Genomic DNA, 20,137 nt, shown 5'->3' with positions numbered 1-20,137 from the left:
ATTAAAATTATGGACAAAATGTACAAAACAAGGTCATGTAAGACTAAAGCCTGGCCAAATGGATTCCAGTAAGCATTCCACCTCCCTGAATCCATCTGGTATGTGGTAAACAAGTTCCATGGAAGTGGAAATTGTTTACAGATGAACCGCCATTACCAGTTAGTGTAATAAGAGTGACACCTTGTGGTACACACACACACTTTGTATGGGGAAATGCAGAGACTCTAATGCTCTCACCTCTCCCATGCTGTGCAGCTGTGAGGCGATCTTTCTCAGGTCCTCCTCGCTGACCAGCGGGTTGATCTGCTCTTGGACGTCCAGCACAAACTGCTGCCAGGACATGAGCTGGTTGGGCCCGTTCAGCTTCCTCCATGTGGGGAGCACCATCAGGATCTTCTCAGACAGCAGTGTCATGGGACCACAGGCCTGACAGAGACAGAGAGAAAGAGAGAGAGAGAGAGAGAGAGATTATTACCTTTCATTATTTGTATCAAACAGTTCATTGTTATGTGGTGATATAAGGGACGTGGTACTAATGTAGAACGAAATGTGTTGCAACAGGAAGCTCCAGTTGACTGTATTACAATATTCTTTTAATTGTAACATTTGTGAGTATAGGCTTAACTGTACACTTTTGTATAGCTTCCGATAAGAAAAGAAAACCCAAGACATTTCCTTATTATCTCCTTAGCATCACCTGGACAACAATGTGATTAAAAGTGAGATTTAGGCTTCTGCTTCTCAGATCTCTATTTGGACCAGATTTCTCCTATGGTGTTAAAGGAGAGATCGCAAAAGGGGCACAAATCATGCTCAGTGTTTACTAAATGTTTAGACTCAATATTACCTCCTCTGTTTCTCTGTCAAGATAATCTTGGTGTTTGGGGATGAGGCAAAGGTTTTCAAAATAAAGTGCATTTAACTAGCCAAGAATGACAAGAAGACTGTTCAAAGCTGTTAAGCCATCCCAACTATGCGCTATATAGTTCTGTGTTTCAGGACCAATGGAAAAGTCTTACATTATAGGAAAATGTAAGAAAAAAAAAAAAACATTTACAGCACAACATCGCTAACTATATCACCAAAATATGCCAGTTAGCATATTAGCAAGCATTTATCAGTGCCAACTCGGCTATTGGAGATGTTTTTGCGGGCTTATTAGGTAGTTAGCATGCAAGTTTCGGACAAAAACTCCACAATGTTGCTTTAAAATGAATTCCAGTGTCAGAATGAGAAATGACAGTGAGAGAAAAAGACAGATGTTAGAGCAAATTGAATTGCCATTTCAGAAGCCGTTCGAAATGAGACCAATCCACCAAGAGGAGCCTGCAAATCAAAACAGATGGCAAACAATGGGGAAGAGGACAGGGGGCTGTTAAGGTGAAAAAGACAAGGGTGTAAGACAGTGAGATGAGAAAGAGAGAGGATGGCGGTATAATAACATTGCAGATCTGTGATGAAGGCAGGATGAAGGACAAACACATTGTTACACACACACACACACACACTGAGTGAGGGAGAGAGGGAGGTAAAAAGAGAGGAAGCACACAGATTTGAGAGGGAGAAGAAGAAGCATATCTCATTAGTGAGAGAAATGCCAGTTAGCAACTCTTGAAGTAAAGTGTGAAAGGAAATGTATCAGTGAGGGATAGGGAACAGCAAATGAACAGCAAGTGAGAAGAGAGAGAGAGAGAGAGAGAGAGAGAGAGAGAGAGAGAGTTGGGCTGCAGCTGTGAAAAGCACTAGCCAAGTGACTTCAGACTGAGAGAGAAAGCAGAAGATTTGAGTGGTTCAGAAAACTCTACAGAAAAACATTTCACACAACAAATCCCTAGAACAGAAAAACACTTAGCGCTCCACTTCCACAAAACTACTGCTGTTACTGGGAGGGAAAATACAGTGTGAAAAAATATGCCAACTGTGAGTATGAGAAGCTTTGTTGTGCTTACATTAGACGTACGTACACCCGTGGGTGGTGTGAATGTGAGTGTGTGTGTGTGTGTGTGAGAGTGTGTGTGTAAGTGTGTGTGTGAGTGTGTGTGTGTGTGTGTGTATGTATGTATGTTTATGTATTAGTGAATGTGTGTGTTTATGTGTTAGTGAGTGTGTGTGCGTGTGAGTGAGTGAGTGAGTGAGTGAAAGTGAGAGTATGGTGGGATGTGTCTTGGCATGTTTTTACTTAACAGAGGGTCTATGTCAGATTCACTGGGCTGTGTGAAGACAACGTGGAGCATGTCAGTGATTGTATATCACTATGTGTCATTACGGCCGCGTCTGCACTGTCTGCACTGTCTTCCCAGTCTGTGTAGCTCCACCCAGGTCTACAACACCTGATCACTCCTTAATGAGGCGCACCTGGCCCAGGAAAAGGAAGTGATTTAAAAACCTCCTGTGCCAACAGCAGAAGAGAGAGGTTTCTGGCTTGGGGACTGCTTCCTTTTATTTAGTGTTTCTGTTGACTTTTGACCGTTGTTTGTAGTCTTGATATAGTGTCTTGGTTGTTGTTACATGCGTTTATGTAATACATCCGATGGCATGGGTATTTCTAAAGGTGTCTGGGGAATTTTACTTTGGGTCTGGCTTGGGGACTGCTTCCTTTTATTTAGTGTTTCTGTTGACTTTTGACTGTTGTTTGTAGTCTTCATTTAGTGTCTTGGTTGTTGCTACATGTGTTTATGTAATACATCGATGGCATGGGTATTTCTAAAGGTGTCTGGGGAATTTTACTTTGGGTCAGTGGTGGAGTGTTGCCGCGTGTGTATGTGTAAGTAATAATAATAAAAATAAACACACTAGTGTGTGTGTGTGTGTGGGTGTGTGGGTGTGTAAGAGATGCCTATGCAAATGCTGTTATGTTGATACTGACTGATAATTGTGTGTGTACCTTAGGGGTGGGTGATATGGACTTTTCAACTGTATGGGTGGTAATCACGATGAGGTCCCTAATTACTAGCACAATTGTTAACAAAAAAAAAGGAAACTAAATCTTCAATGAAAAGTCATCAAAATAGCTATCGGCCCTCAATTGTCTTAGCCAGAAACACTAGCCTGGTAATATTTTCTGTCCTGAAGGATGTCCTGGTGCATGTTATGACATTTACTTATGGAAACATAATCTACTGACGATTTAGACAATACAGTTAAACCATTTTTCCAGTTAAATTTCAAAACACTTAATTTCCCCCCTAGGAACAACTACTGCAACAACTGTGTAGGGTTGTGTCACCTGGTAGGGGTGGCTAGGCATTTAGCATTTTTTTCTCCGCATTCAACATGACAATCTCACAATGACAATCTCATAACATATATTAAATCCAGTCATTTCAAAACCAGACATGGGTAAGTGTGTGTGTGTGTGTGTGTGTGTGTGTGTGTGTGTGTGTGTGTGTGTGTGTATGAGTCAGCGTAGAGTGATAACTCACTGAGATTATGCTATTGCGTAACTCGAGCAGCAGGTTTCTCAGCAGTTTCATGTCCTTGGAGTTGGAGGCTCCTGAGTCCATGATGAAGAGCTTCTCCGCTATCCACAAGTCATTCCCAAACCTGCACACAAACGAGCACAAGCACAGACACAAGACACCACACAGTTAATGTAAAACACTCATATAGACAGACAAAAGTACACACACACACACACACACACACACACACACACACACACACACACACACACACACACACACACACACACACAGTTAGTTGTATGTCATGGAACAAAATTAGAACTACTCTGAAAAGGTCACCTGTTTCTGACTTCCTTCAGCAGTGACCTCTCCTTGTCGTAGGCAAACTCTCCCCCAAAGGTGCGGGGCAGGTTGACTATATCGGCGTGGGTGGCCACCAGCACCACCTGCAGGGGGTCCTTGATCTTCCCTCCGAACACTGCGGGGAAAAAAAGCGGAAAAGCTTAGGGTGAGTTTATTTATTTATTTGATTCCCATCACACAAGATGCAGTTATCAAGATGGAGTTAAAATCAGCTCACACAGATTATTACCCATTCTACCTATGAGGGTGCAGAGCCACTTAAGGACGGCACGGGCAGTTTTTCCACCAACACGACTAACTGTGGTTATAGACATGTAGAATTTCACTGCAGTTGTCGTCATCGTTATCTATAGCTATGAATGTGCATGTCTGTACTTACACAATGAACCATCATTTAAGTGAAACAAAAGGCAAGCCAGGCTGGAGAGATGATGAGAGAAAAGTGCATGAGTGACAGAATGACATGAACATGCAAGCATGCACACACACACAAACACACACACACAGTGATACACACAGAAGACAGAAATCCAACTTCAACAGCCACCACTCTCGACTATGTAAAGAGAAGTAGAGAGACAAGTGTTATAGAGAAACAAGACTTTTTTTTTTTCGAAAAAGAGAGTTAGCTCAGTGAGAGCAGAAAATGGAAACCTCCATGAAGGCAAAGTCCCCTAAGGTCACAACCACAGTGAAGCATCATGCAGCTGACCTGACCTGACCCCCTTTTCCCCCCTGTCTGTCTGTGCATGAGTCAGGGGGCTAAAACACATCCGTTTGAATCATGCCTCCCGATGTCAAGGCGCACGGGGCTTCTACACACGCGAGGCACAGTGCCGCGCAGCGCTCTGAGAAGTGTCACTGACGGTGGCGTGTCAGAATGGATTCGGTCGGTCCCTCATGCGTGAACGAGAGGAGGAGAGAAAATATCGAAAAAACGCCGGCGGACGACTGCGACGGGAGCCTCCCACGCAGTTATTGAGAGAAGGACAGTGTGGGAGGAAGAGAGTGAATGCAGAGAGATGGAGGGAGATACAGAGGAGGATGCAGAGAGGGTAGAGAAGAGAAAGGGGGGAGGGGGGGCAGAGAGGTGGCGATAGCAACAGAGAGCAATTGTGAAATGATTTGTTTAGAGATTTGTGTCCCGAGGGGAAGAAGGTGAGTGACAGGCAGCCGTGGCTGCAGAAGCATTGGGAAGGTTCTCTCGCCCTCACCTATGTTCTCCTCGGGCACAGTGAGGGCCTTGAGGACGTTGAGCCAGAAGGTGATCTGGTTGAGCTGCGTCTCGTACGGCTCCTCTAGACTGAAGAGCACCAGGTGGACGGCGGTGTTGTCGTTCGCCGCAAAGTAGTCGTACGAGCAGTAATACACCGGGTTGCCAGAGAATTCCCACACACTGAAATCCCCCACTCCTAGAAAACAAAGAGCAAGAAAAAGTTCTCATTTTTCCTGTATTCCAAATATGCCTCCAAACTGATCTTGTGATATAAGTGCATTGACAGGTCATTTTGATGAAGCCAAGTAATTGTGTGAAAGATTGAAAAGGAGGAAGAAAATCTAATGACACTTCAGTGGAAATAAAAAAAAAACGTAATATAGCTCATAATCATAATTGTTATGGATGACATACTGCACACACACACACACATATATATTATATATATATATATAGTGGTAGCACAGATTAGCATTGTATTAACTATTGGATTTAAGGAGATAGATCAGTCTGTGTCATTGAGCAGAGGCTGTAGACAGCACTGTAGATGGCTGATGGGGTGCCTCACCGTTGACATTGCCGTTCTGGATGTCGATGGCCTTGGTGGCCTGGTCGTCGGCCGAGGACAGAGCGCTGTGCATGGGGCTGAACACCTCCAGCACCCCTTTGGTGAGGCTGGGCTCGAACATCATGCTGCGGCTCCGCACGCTCACATTCTCACAGCCCGGGTACAGGTTGGATATGCTCACAGAGACTGGACATAGCAAACACACACACACACACACACACACACACACACACACACACACACACACACACACACACACACACACAAAGGAGGGGGGGCATTAAATCAAATAGCCACACATTAGACATTAAATGCATTCAATTAGGCAGGACTTTATGCAGACATAAAAAATGATCAACATGAGGCGTGGTTCTAATTTTGGCCACAAGGAGGAGCTGTTGTACCCTGCAAGTGCAGCATAAACACTAAAAAACTATATTAACTACAAACTCTGTCAAACCACTGGGAAAGATTGGCTTGGCTTGTGTCCTAAGTGTTACGACACTGCAGATGTTGGGAGGGTGGCAGATCATGACACATGAGTGTAAAAATGTGTTTCATAACACAATCATGTAAGACCACCTTAAACCAAGAGAGAGTTTGGCTGAAATGATTACTTACACAGTATTGTATTTTGCTTAATCCATACATACAATAGTCTTTATATAACTGTATTGTATATACAATAGCCTAGTTCTTGCTAGTAATTGCTCCCCACAAAAGCAAATTAGTCTACCTTGACATCCAATAAAACATAGAATGTGTTGTCTGTCCCTCTCACAAAATTTCAGCATGTGTTCACATTTATCTGCATCCTCACACATGTTGGGTATTTTAAGGCTGAGGAAAAGACAGGGCTTTTTAAAGAGACGTGTTGAGGGGCACTGCTGCTGACAGCGGCCTGGGTTCTGCATTCCCCTTCTCGCCTCAGGAATGTGTTTGTCACACTGCGCTGCGTATTTCTCGCTCATCAGCTATGCCAAGCAGCGCCTCCGAGAGAGAGAGAGAGAGAGAGAGGCTACGGCACGACTCAAAGAACTCTGTCGAGCTTCATCAACGTAGAAGATGGCAACAATCTCTGGTAGACATCTATATGTTATACAGAGGTGCAAAGAAACTAAGATTAAAGAGATAAATTGACACAAAGGAAGGAAAGAAAAGGGAAAAGAAATAACAGGACAGACAGGAAGAAATGAAGTAAGCGAGAAAGGTAGGCCAAGAGAAAAAGAGAGTTTGGAGAGAGAAAGATAGGGGGGAGAGAGAGAGAGAGAGAGAGAGAGAGCTTTTGACATGGACTGTCTCCCCTCGATGAGCTCTGAGCAGTTGAGAGGTTTAGGAGGGCTGCCAGCTCTCTCTGGAGCCAAAAGGAGGTCAGACAGGGCCTGTGCCAGGGAGATGTCCCTCACAGGAGAGGAGATATCGAACCAGAGATGCATGCATTAGCCAGCACAGTCTCAATCATCGCTAATACACAATCGTTTTTTTTTCTCTTTTAAACTCATAGGCTTGGGGGAGAACCTGAGCTTGTAGCCACACAATTGGGTCAGTGAACTGAACCCAATTACCTCCTGAAGTGAAGCACCTGGCATGGAGGGGCATGTGATTGGCCAGACTATATAAGTGTAGCTAGCAGGTCTGAGTTACAGTTTGATAATAGCTAGCCTGCTTCAAATAAACTATTTGTGACATTTGTGCCAGTCCAGATGGAGGGAGCTGCTTTGGGGGTGTTAGATGTGCTGGGCTCTATCTGTTGGTGGTTTGTGTTTTGGTGCTTTGAGCATACCCGGGTCTAAATGGTATTTCTTGGTACTGTGTGCTGCATCTGGAGAATGCCAACATCTTCCTGTGGATCAAACTGGTAGAGCAAAGTGCCAACGCCATTTTCATCAGCAGATATGCTGCCTGGGTATCCAAGCCTTCATCTAGTTGGACATGTGTAAATTGTGTTGTATGAAAGCATCTGCAAACTAAATGAATGTAAAGGTGAGCGCGCTCTACCTGCAGGTTTGGAGTTGATGGGGGAGGCGGGGTGGCGGGCGGTGTTGCTGAGCCGGGGCCTCCGCCTCCTGAAGAAGCTCCGCAGGATGCCGCACTTGAGGGACTCCAGCAGCGTGCTCTTTCCGGCACCCAAATGTCCGAACAGCTTGAGCTTGATCCTGGGTTGCGCAGTCTGCGAGGACCGCAGCTGCTGGATGTAGCCCACTTTATGGTTGTCCTGAGGGACCAATCACAGCCATTTACATTTCACCAGAGCCAATCGCAAGAAAAAAAAAAACACAGGCGTGTAAACCTGATGGCAAAATGCCGAAAAAGAATACTAATCAGATTCAGAGTGCCTCGTGCCTGGGAAACCTTCTGACAGAAATAAATTGCATTTAGTCAAGGTTATCATTTCAAGTAAGTGGAAGAACTTAATTTTTATGGATCAGGTTAATCTCGAGGCCATTAAAGCTTATGAAATGAATGCATTGTGGGAGCCATTATTTTATGACGCCGTCGAAAAAGCAGACGAGACCAATTAACATAAAAAAACTGCACAGGCAGAGCCTAATTAACCAGATGTGTGATTGGGTCAGACAGACCCCCACCCATACTCCCACAGCCTAACTGCACTCTCCTGACCTACATAGTGTGTTAACAGAGAATTTAGAATGTCTTCAAAACCATAAAGAAAAATGAATTGGTAAAAGATGTGTGAGTATGGGTAAATAGGTATGAGTCACCCGCCAATACCTGAGAATGTTATAATATATTTATTAAAATACTGTAACAATTATAATTGTGAAAATATAAAACCATTAATTCTGCCTGTGCCAACTGGGTTTACAACTGGAATATGCATACTGATTTAGACAGAAAATATGAGGACATGGACACTCATTATAGTTGGACTCTGCACACACCCTATACTCTCCTTCTGGTTCATCGTAGGACATGACGTACACTGCTGTGATCGATAAAGGCATGGTACTACACAGACCAAAGAGAATGGCAAATGCAGAGAGGACACACACACACACACACACACACACACACACACACACACACACACACACACACACACACACACAGACACACACAGAGACACACAGAGACACACAGAGACACACACACAAAGACACATAGAGAGAGGGAGTAAAAGGTAGATGGCTTCCTCACCTTCTTTAGTTTGCTCAGCAGGAGTGCGATGTGCTCGTGACCCTCGGCACCGGCCAGGTCCTCCGCTGTCTTGCCATCCTGCGTTACAAAAAAAACAGAGGAGGATCATGGAACTGGAGCAAACAGATAAGGAGCCTGAGAGAACATGACAGGACATGCACAGAACCGGAGAGGTACATGAGCAGCGGGGTCACTCGGGGGAAGCAAAAACAAGCAGAAGGAAGGGAAGTCATCTGGCCATCTGGAGAAACATTAAAAAAATTCAAGCTTAGCACTAACTATGGCCATCAAATGCCATCACTGTACTGAAACACACACACACACACACACACACACACACACACATACAGAAGATGGCACATCCGTGGGGCAGCTCAGAGTTAATAACGTCTTGAGTCACATGTTACAGGGTGAGTGACAGGTCTATCAGACTCACATTTTACTTTCTTCTCATGTCTGCTAGGACCTCCTGCACTGTAATAGGTGCTGCCAGAAATGTGCCAGTCTACTCCCACCACACACACACACACACACACACACACACACACACACACACACACACACACACACACACACACACACACACACACACACACACACACACACACACACACACACACACACACACCTCTCCTCTCGGCAGCCCAATCACCTACTCGTGGGATTGCTGTTGACTTGCTGACGGAGCAGAGGCATACGAAGGCCCTGCGCTCACAGGAGCACAAGATCATTAGAGTGTGAAAATCCATAGACTGGCTAGAAGTGTGGGAAGGCCATTACAGCTCAGCCAGACAGGCAGGCTTATGGTGATGATCACACAGAAAATAGTCAATTAATGATGGCCTTTCACTGAAACGCGCTGTACTGGAGACCACTGTGCATGTGAGCTGTGAATACACACACACACACACACACACCTCACCACAGTTTTCATTTTCATAACATATACAGCATAGACACATTGCAAGAATGTGAACGCGCGCTCGCACAAACACACACATCATCATCCCCTCCACATACACACACCTCACCACCTTTTTCATTTGCATAACATATACAGGCTAATCACACTGCAAGGATGCGCGCACACACACACACACACACACACACACACACCCGAGACCACAGGAGCACTTGCTAACCACAAAATGGTGTTTCCCCACTGAGAGTTTGCAGAGCGACCCCACTGAGCCAATCTCACTCAGCACCACATCAGACATGCTGGCGCTGCAGTTAAACACAACTCACACACAAGGCAGGATGTGGTGGGTCCCACAGAGGTATGATCCTCCCCCCAAACACACACACACACACACACACACACACGCGCAGACGCAGACGCACACACATACACACATATACTCATTACACATGACTGGACCATATACACTCATCTATCTGTGGGAACATGCTCATACTCGAATATTTGAAGAAAATGACACACTCACACTGATATTCACACACACACTCAAATTCACAAACACAGTGTTTGGATGTTGTCCAAACACCCCCACACACACACACATACACACACACGGATAGACATGTGTACGTGAACAAGTCCATATTTGCTAGTTTTCATATAACCACACACAGAATCATTTTCAACAAACAAACACGCACACTCATGTAACAAATGCTCATACTCACCAGACCTCAAACACACAGACATACACACACTCATAATCACTCACACACACGCGCGCACACCAATATTCACACACGCCGAGGATGAGCAGCTAAAACAGTGAGGGGGAAGGGGAGTGGAAGAGTGGAGGGTAAAAGCGAGGGAGCGAGGGAGTGAGAGAAAGAGAGAGAGCGAGTGCGCGGTCGGCTCATGAGTGGAATGTAATTACCCGCGTGTGGTAATGAGCGTGTGCCATTACGCAAAACAAGCTGCTGCCCGTCCCCGCGCCCCGACCAAAACAGCTGCCACCACTGCACCCCTCTACTTGCCATTCCGCGAGGCATCCCTAGCTTTTTTTTCTACCCTCCCTCTTTTCATCCCTCTCTCGCTTTTTCGCCTCTCGCCTCTCTCCTGTTGTTGTTTGCCCCTCACAGATGAGCCCATTTGTCACCATCTATAGATTTAGGAGGCGTTCTCTTTCCACGGTGGCGGGGGAAATGGAGAGCATCTATTTCCAGGGTGAGTTGAGAGCACTCCTGTCCTCACCGGCACTAAACTCCTACAGTCTGCTGACAGACTGAGACTAAGGGAGTCATCATCTGTGCCCCGAGATGTGGTTGCTTTGGCCACAGCGAAACATGACAGCCTCAGGGCAAGACAAATGAACATTAATATATAATATATATATAAAGTCATGTGTTATTATAATGAAAAACTATTGCCATAAACACTTGAAATGAAGGGAAATAAAAACAAGATAAAGGCTATTAGAACCCTGCCACAATTCATAGAGATTTAGTTCAGCCATTGTGAGTGCATTACTATTTCAGAAGGTGCAGACCTTGCTGCCAAGAATGAATTATAGATCCTCATAGGGACCTTCTATAATGTACATGTATAGTGCATCAGCCTTCATGCAATATTAACACGGCGGGTGGCAGAGGGAAAAACCACTGATTCCAGCTGCTTCTGAGGACCCGGTCAGTCAAGACAGAGAGTAACACACACATGTAGACACCCGCACGCCCACACACACACACACACACACACACACACACACACACACACACACACACACACACACACACACGCACCCACACCCACACAGCCTGGTGACCTTTGTGGCCAGAGCAGACATAAGGATGAGAGTAAGGTGAAGGCTATTGATTGGTAATGTTCCCTTGTCTGTTCAAACCCAAAAGTCCTTCACCTTCTCCCCTCCATCACCCCCTACCCCCTTCCCCCAGTGGCCCTCTCCCGTCTCCCCCAGTCACGTTCAGAAGTAACACTGGAAGATGGCACTCTTTAAATTTGCTTTCTGGGGAGGGAGTTGCTTTCTGGGGAGATGGAAAAAAAGAAAGAATTGCTGTTGGCTGAAACACATACACAGGAGCAGACAGTCTCTCTCCACCTCTATCTCCCCCCCCCCCCCCCCCCACACACACACACAAGTTGACAGATGAAAGAGGAATATAAGACAGGAAGCCCATAACTGCAGCCAAACTGCAGTCAAAAATCTATGGTGGAATGTACATATACAATAGGACACACACATACACTCCCCCTCCCCCTCTCCCTCTTTCCCTCTCTGCAATGACTCCGAGCCGTGAACGATCAATGTTTTAGCAGATCACATTCACTGTTCAACTGCTACTGTTTACTGTGCTTAGAACTCCATAATCCAACCTCCAGAGGATGCCAATCGAATGGAAACGCCACCTCTGTTCTCATTCTCTTCTTCTCAGACTGTGCACACACTCTCACAACATGGACATGGCCATGAATGTTCCCACACCAGTAAACAAATGGTGTTTGAGGAGAGGAAATGAAAGTGTGTTATTAGTCTCCTCATGCACACTAAATCAACACTGCATCTGTGCGGTGAGTCACTCCACGCCCCTGGGGTTTCTTTCCTATTATGTCTACATAACAAAATAGGGAATTTACTAGAGCACAGTGATGCCATTCATGATTCAATATCTCTCTCTCCCTCCACTCTTCCTTTTACTATTGATCATTCTTACCATCTTTCTTTCTTTTACTATTGCTCATTCTTGTCATCTTTCTTTCCTTCCCTCTCTTGTCAGATTTAAAAATGAAGATTACGCCCATGACATCCCTATTGATATTGCAGGTACAACTGACATTATAACCTGGATGTGTTGTGTGAGCGGAGATGTGTTGAGTGAGGGAGTGCGTGATTGTGAGTGTGTGAGTGAGTGACTGAGTGTGTGAAGGAGTGAGTGTGTGAGTGCATGAGTGAGTGCCTGAGTGAGTGTGTGAGTGCGTGATTGAGTGAGTAAGTGAGTGAGTGAATGAGTGCGAGTGAGTGAGCGTGAGTGTGAGTGAATGAGTTTGAGAGTAAGTGCGAGAGTGAATGAGTTTGAGAGTGAGTGAATGCGAGAGTGAGCGCGAGAGTGAGTGAGTTCGAGAGTGAGTGCGTTAGTGAGTGAGTAGTGTTTAAGGAATGAATGGCGGTTACATACGTTGGTTACAGCGTCTGTGTTGGCCCCGGTGACGCAGAGGTGTCGCACCACCTCCAGAGCCCCGCTGTTGGCCGCCAGGTGCAGAGGGGTTCTTCCGGACTGCAGAGGATCAAACACAATGAAAAGCACCCATTAGCATGCACACCCACACACACACACACACACACCTCTGTCTTCATCTGAGTGAGCTGACAAAACATTGTGTATTTTTTGCCAGACAGCATTCTTTGCTAACTTTTAATGGCCCTGTCATTCTGTCTCTTTTACTTTTGTCTCCTTTTGTCTCCTCCTCTTAATGTCTCTAACTCTGGGGGTAAACAGAAAAGAAAAACTGCCTTTAAGTTTGCTGAATCCTCGGTTCTGTCTGCAGCACAACTCTCTTTGCAATAAAGGGGTGCTGGGGGTTGGGGTTGCGGCCATGTTTCAATTTGGATCCTGGAAGGAGGTGCTGACAAGTCTGTTTCAAATGGCATCGCCCTTCTCGACGAAAACTAAAATACCGAATGACGGACCATCCATCTTCGATAAGAACCAGTGTGAGCTCCTGACAAATGCGAATGCCACTTCAGATACGTTTTTCAAGCGAAACGCTGCAGATCGGAAAAAAAGACATTTCGGTGATGTTCGGAACGACAATCAAGCTCAAACCTATTATTTTTCGCAACCCAAGCACTCTTTATATTACTCACTGGGGCGAGGCTGTGGGGCAGATATGGAAGGCCTGCTTACAATGCATTATCCCCACAGGGGGTGAGAGATGCCAGAAGACAAAAGTGTTTTTTCTGATGTGCTCTCTCTCTACTGCGGATGAGTGGGACTAAGCACTCCAATCACTGCCAGACCGCCAGTGCTACTGCAGAGAGCATACTATCATTTTCAAGTGGAGCATTTTTGAGTTATCTGCACATGTTCTAATCTGAAAATGAAACTTTATTTGACTCCATCTGAAGTTCAGAGCACTCACAAGGAAGCATTTATGCCAGCTCCATTTAGCAAGTGTTGCTTTTAGGATGTTTTTAAAATTGATCACCAAAAAGACATCTGTGACAAGGAACATAAACCAAAATAAAAGTTTTACAGTGAGAGCACCAAAAAACACAATCTCTTTTTAACACCGACCTGCTCTGAGATCCTGTTGTTGGCTTGCCATGCCATTGCCATGATACCCTGATGGGAAGTGGTGACTCACCTTGTTGGGGATGTCCAGGTTGGCCTTGGCAGCACAGATCGCCATGGTCACGGGCAGGTTGCCATCCTTGCAGGCGATGTGGATGGGGGTGTTACCATGGCGATCCTGGTGGTCGGCGGGGCAGCGGTGGGCAAGCAGGCATCTCACCACCTCCACCTGGCACCTCCGCACAGCCAGGTGCAGCGCACTGTGACTATCCTGCAACACACACACACACACACACACAGATGTGAACATGGGATAAATATAAACACAAACACATTAAACCAACCAATACATACATGCTCTTTTCTTTCTCACATACACACACACGCACGCACGCATGCACGTGCTCACACTTACACACATGCAAACACACTTCTGCACATAAAAGCAAACACATCCATCACTAAGCAGGCACAAATGTATTTCTTCATGAGTAAATGCATCCTTAACCATACACCAATGCACATTTACACACTATTTCCCAGTTCTACCAACTCCTGCGCACATGCACACACACACACACACACACACACACACACACACACACATTTAGAAACACACTGAACTCAGGGATAATGTCCAATTATCCCTGCTATTGGTTAAATGTTTACACATAAAGTATCTTAACTAGGACAGGGTAGTTGTGATAGGTCCTATAAGGTCTTCTATATCTCAGTAGCTGACAGTTGATTATCCTCTCAGCGTGGGAGGTAAGTCTTCATTAGAGTCTCTCTCTTTGTGTGTGTGTGTGTGTGTGTGTGTGTGTGTGTGTGTGTGTGTGTGTGTATATATAAGAGAAAGAGAAAGAAAGTGAGAGAGAGAGAGGTGTGAGTATGTTTGTGGGAGTTGCCTCACACCTTTTCTTGAGTGTGTATTCACCAGTGTGTGCATCTGTGCTGTAGGTGGATGGAGGTGGACTCAGGGATGGATTAACGAACGGGCCTACCGGGCCCAGGCCCAGGGGCCCATGAGCTCAGGGGGCCCTTAGGCCAGAGCCTCTGCGTGAAGTCGCTGTTATGTATCTCTTATTTGTGGTTGAAAAAGGTGTATTTTATTCATTTGCTAATGGCTTTAATTGAGTGTACCTGTGCTGTGTTAGAAAAAGCTAGATTAATGCGACGGTGATCAAGCATGACTTTTTGGGAGTGCTGAGGATACCTTATGCTATATATTCCCTCAAAATGGCAAACCTGTCTCTGTCATGGTTTTCATCATTTTTAGGGGGAATCGTCAGTAGCAATCTATAACAAAATTATACTGTATGCTTATCATACATACACCATAGAAACTATTAAAAAAATGATTCAATTAAATGAATATTTTTTTATTTTCTTTGTTATTTTTGTCATATACAGATATGCAATGATGATTGCTGGGTAATATGTATCTTGTTGTCCAATTTCAAGTCTTTATTTGATCATGTGATGAGACGATACGATATAGCTAGTTTAGGCGCAGAATCTGAAAGTCAAGACCTACAAGCAGGCACAGTAGGCTACACCTGCCGGACGACGCCTTTCAAACATAAAAGTGGTGCTGCCCCTCAGGTAGGTCTTAATCAGTTTCAATTTGGAAAAGAATCACTCGGCCTGTCACATGTAATGTCAGAAACAATAGCAGGGCAGTGCACACCTCACCGAATTTGGATGTTACAGAGTAAACTTTGACCTGTTTACTTTCCCAATACAATAGCCAAAGTATCTAATTCGACCGTAAAATCCAACACATTGGTTGGGTTTGTGTGTGCGTGTGCGTGCGTGCGTGTTTTGCGGGCGCACAATTATTTTTTTCGCGGAGGGGGGGGGGGGCCTTCAACATGTCCAGGCCCAGGGGCCCGTGGTTTCTTAATCCGTCCATGGGTGGACTGCACTGTGTAAGTTAAGATAATGTGTGCGTTCACGTTTCCTTGTACCGCCATGCATCTTTGTTTATATGCATGTATGAAATAGAGACATATGAAATAGTGTGTGTATGCGCATTTGTACTTCTACGCATTTATATAAACACACTTATGGTACATATGTTTGTTTGTATTACCAAAAACACCAAAATGCATCACTATGGTGGAGGCAAAGCTTGCCCTGTGCTCCAAAAGCTGGTCCACAATGGCACTGAGCATATGCGTGTTATAGGTGTATATACCAGTGTGTGTGTGTGTGTGTGTGTACATATAACTACATGAGTATGCTTCTCTGTGTGTTACAGACACACCTCGCCACTGACACTAGCAGCTAGTCAACAGTGTCCCAGAACACATATTTGTTCTTATACTGCGTGAGCGTGCGTCACTGCGTCACCTTGTCGGTGGCGGCCAGGTCGGCCCCGTGCTCTAGCAGGCAGTCCACGATGTCCCTGAAGCCTCGGGCCGAGGCCGTCAGCAGGGGGCTCTCGCCTTCGCGGTTGCGTGCGTTAACGTTGCAGCCAGCCTCGCAGAGGGCGCGCGCCACAGACGAGTAGCCGTGCCACGCCGCGCAGTGCAACGGCGTTTCCTGTTCCTGTGGCACAAAGAGGAAGAGAGAGAGAGAGAGAGAGCGAGAGAGAGAGAGAGAGAGAGAGAGAGAGAGTAAGAGACATTGGTGGGCACAGGAGAGTTGACCTCGGACCTCAGATGCAAGCAGCCCGCGCGGTGTGTCATCATCTCACGCGTGGGATGATGGCAGAGTTGCATAACTCAGGTATGATCAAAGTGTGATGACATGGTAGAGAGAGAATGCTTCGGGTCAGGGAATCAATTATCTTGTCTTCGCCATTTGTTGGTGGATCTACAGCATATATTATGAAACGCCGAATCGTGTTACATTTGACTGTATTTACCTCTATAGTTCAATATTTCTGTCTTTCCTAAATGGAATTAACCCCAGGGAAGCAGGAGCATTTATATTCCTCCACAAACAGCAAGTGCACAAACAGCTACTTTTAGTAGGACCGCCAGCCCCATCCCACCACCCTCCCCAGTTTGTGGTTGTGGTGAACGGAGGTCGGCGTTGGGGTTACGTACCCTGTCGACCAGGTCCGGGTGGGCATGGATGCTGCAAAGGTACTGCACCACGTCCACGTTTCCGTACCGTGCAGCAACGTGCAGCGCTGTCTCGCCTGACTGGAGGACGGGGAAAAAAAAAGAGGGAGGCAGAGAGGAGGAGGTGGAGGACAAGGAGAGGTTAATGAGAGATGGAGAACGGATGGAGGATAGAAGAACAGGAACACATAGATGAACAGTTTCACCTGCAGGCCCTTCAGTACTGGGGAGAGAGAGAGAGCGCTGATGGGCACGCTAACTGCTGCCCTTAAGTGCTAATGTCAGTCTCGGAGGAGGTATGGAGGACAATTTACATCCCATAATGAGGTGACAGTCTTCGACAAAACGCGTTTGAGCAGGTTCTGCCGCAGCTCCTGCCAACCAGGTTTTGGAAGGCCGACTGCATGCACGCACACACACACACACACACACACACACACACACACACACACACACACACACACACACACACACACACACACACACACACTCGCGCACGCACGCACACACACACAAACTTCAAACACACAACACATGGAGACGTGCACACATGCACACTCTTCACAGACTGCATCGCACAGCCCGGCGCCGTAGCCATGGCAACTATGAGCAAGCGAGTGTGAAGAGTGGCGAAACTGTGCTGGGCTAGAGGAGGAAGTAGAGCTGACCTTCATGGAGAGGCTCTGAAGCAGGCTTTGATAGTGGATTGTGAATACAAATGCAAACAAACACACACACACACACACACACACACCCACACACAGGTGTATGTATGTGCTTGGCTTGTTGAAGTTAGTGTCTATGTGCAATTGTGGTTTATGAGGGTATCTGCATATGAGACAAATTGTATGTGTGCTCATTTGTGTGTCTGAGTGTTTGCACATGTGAATGTGTGTGTGCACGTCTGCTTGTATGGGTGTGTGTGTGTGTGTCAGGTCTATTAGTGTGTGTATGTGGATGGGACATACCTTATCTTGGGTGTCCAGAGGGCACCTCTTTTCATGGAGGAATTTCAAGGTATCCGTGTGGCCATGCCTGGCTGCGTAGTAGATAGCGTTTGCCCCCGACTGGGAGACCAGGGGAAAGAGAGAGAGGCATTTCTCAAGGCGCTTGTAATGCTCACATAGATAAATAATTTGCTCCATATTCCATTAAGGACTCTATTCTAATGCAATATTGAAATGGTGAAAGGTAATGGGAAGACAGGGAACATGGGGATAGGGATGTGTGTATGTGTGTGTGTGTGTGTGTGTGTGTGTAAGAGGGTTGCACCTTGTCAAGAGTCTGGATCTCGGCTCCTTTTCTAATCAGCACATCAATGATCTGGATGTTTCCGCAACCGGCTGCAATTAATAAGGGGGGCGTTCCATGCTGAAATATTTTAGCACACACACACACACACACACACACACACACACACACACACACACACACACACACACACACACACACACACACACACACACACACACACACACACACACACACAAAAGAGAGAGAGAGACATATCAGCAAAGGAGTGCACTCATCTCTTGATGATGACAGTCTCATCATCATCATCATTAGGTTCAGAAAATGACTTTTGGAGAAGAGGAGAAAAAAAAAAAAAAAAGAGTGAGTGAGGGAGAGGGAGTTTGATTCCCACACAATTAGGGTGAAATCGTTTATGATCATCTACACAGCGGAACTTAATTGCTACACTGCAAGTTCCCCATCTCACAGTGGTGGCGTAAGTACTGACAGAGGAGACAGGAGAGAGAGAGATGGAGAGGCAGCAAAAGAGAGAGACAGAAAGGGAGGTTCAGAGAAAGACAAAGAGAGAGAGAGAGACAGAGAATGAGGTGGTGAGAGAAGGAGAAAGAGAGAGAGAGAGGCAGAGGGAGAGAGAGAGAGAGAGAGAGAGGTGTTCACTCAGACAGGCTGGGTCTGATGCGGTTTGCATAGAAGCATGAGCTATGGGAATGTTCCTCTCACACACACACTAACACACACCCACCACGCTCTCTATTTCTCACTAGAAACACACATCTCTCAAACACACACACACAGCTGGATGGGTCTAAGCAATCAGCGGAGAGTTTGTCCTCCTCACTTCAGCGAACAGATTACACTTTCATGGACGCAGCCGCCACCCCACCCCTACCACCACCACCACCGTTCCCCTCCTCCCTCACATCCACTCCTCAAAGGCAAACACACTCGTAAGTGCCCAGAAGACGGCCATTTGCGCCTCCTGCAGTGCTGTCGGCTCGTGGAGGAAATCGCACGGATGATGCCCAGATTTATTCCTCACATGCTGTTTTGAAGGCCTTCACTGTTTTCAATCTGTGCTGCTTTTAAAAAAACAATGCCTTAATGAAATAGGATATCCTCCCATCTGAAAAAACTAAAAAAACATACACCCACAGACGAGACATACTTGCTAACGCAATGACTCTGTCTCTTCAACAAAAGAATGCTTTTAACCAATGAACATGATTTAAGGGAGGGCATCTTGACACTCTAATGTAATAAGTGTGTGAGGAAGTTAAATGGATGATTTACTTTCATCACTGTGAATAAGGCTTTTGTTACATGAGGGCAAAGGACTGAGAAAGCACTCACTAGGGTGGAAGGAGTAATATTTTTCTCTCTCTCTGTCTCTTTCCATCTTTCCATCGCGCACCAATAATGCTAATGTGCATTTGATTTAGTTGAAGAGGCATATGTGTGTGCTTGCATGCGTGCGCGTGTGTGTGTGTGTGTGTGTGTGTGTGTGTGTGCTTGCGTGCGTGCGTGCGTGCGTGCCTGCGTGTGTGTATAAACACAACCTATTTTCTCTCACTCATCCTTCCGGCTCTAACCTTGTTGGGCTGGTTGATGTCATAGCTGGTCAGGGACCCCAGAAGGTGCTGCAGGCCAGGCACGTTGTCATCATTGATGGCATGAATGATAGCCTTCATCACAAAGGAGTCTTCCTCATCCTGTACAGAAAAAAAAGAATGTCAAAAAAACAGTTCTGCAGTCGCTGTGCTTTTCATCTGTTGGTTGCATGCTTTGGGTGATGCAGGTGTATTAGGTTAACGGGAGACCACAGTGTTTAGGTTACGGTGATGAATCCATTGTGGGCAAGGTTGACTACATG

The 20,137-nt window shown here is 45.9% G+C and overlaps 1 protein-coding gene across 2 annotated transcripts in view; it reads right to left on the bottom strand.

Annotated features, from left to right (window-relative positions):
* dapk1 (death-associated protein kinase 1) overlaps nucleotides 1-20,137 on the bottom strand; it is a 57,989-nt gene that overhangs the window by 4,557 nt on the left and 33,295 nt on the right. For both annotated transcript variants that reach the window (XM_012828499.3, XM_031570610.2), the window contains exons 12-25: nucleotides 19,857-19,976; nucleotides 18,286-18,384; nucleotides 17,982-18,080; nucleotides 16,996-17,094; nucleotides 16,295-16,492; nucleotides 14,013-14,210; nucleotides 12,824-12,922; nucleotides 8,711-8,788; nucleotides 7,550-7,766; nucleotides 5,552-5,737; nucleotides 4,982-5,179; nucleotides 3,744-3,882; nucleotides 3,423-3,543; nucleotides 238-426 (exon numbers count right to left, since the gene is read on the bottom strand). In XM_012828499.3, coding sequence (XP_012683953.2) covers nucleotides 238-426; nucleotides 3,423-3,543; nucleotides 3,744-3,882; nucleotides 4,982-5,179; nucleotides 5,552-5,737; nucleotides 7,550-7,766; nucleotides 8,711-8,788; nucleotides 12,824-12,922; nucleotides 14,013-14,210; nucleotides 16,295-16,492; nucleotides 16,996-17,094; nucleotides 17,982-18,080; nucleotides 18,286-18,384; nucleotides 19,857-19,976 — 2,040 coding nt within the window. The remainder of the gene's footprint in view (nucleotides 1-237; nucleotides 427-3,422; nucleotides 3,544-3,743; nucleotides 3,883-4,981; nucleotides 5,180-5,551; nucleotides 5,738-7,549; nucleotides 7,767-8,710; nucleotides 8,789-12,823; nucleotides 12,923-14,012; nucleotides 14,211-16,294; nucleotides 16,493-16,995; nucleotides 17,095-17,981; nucleotides 18,081-18,285; nucleotides 18,385-19,856; nucleotides 19,977-20,137) is intronic.

The sequence above is a fragment of the Clupea harengus genome, chromosome 7 (assembly GCF_900700415.2).
Source record: "Clupea harengus chromosome 7, Ch_v2.0.2, whole genome shotgun sequence".
Classification (NCBI taxonomy): Eukaryota; Metazoa; Chordata; class Actinopteri; order Clupeiformes; family Clupeidae; genus Clupea; species Clupea harengus.
This window is presented reverse-complemented; position numbering and strand designations above follow the sequence as displayed.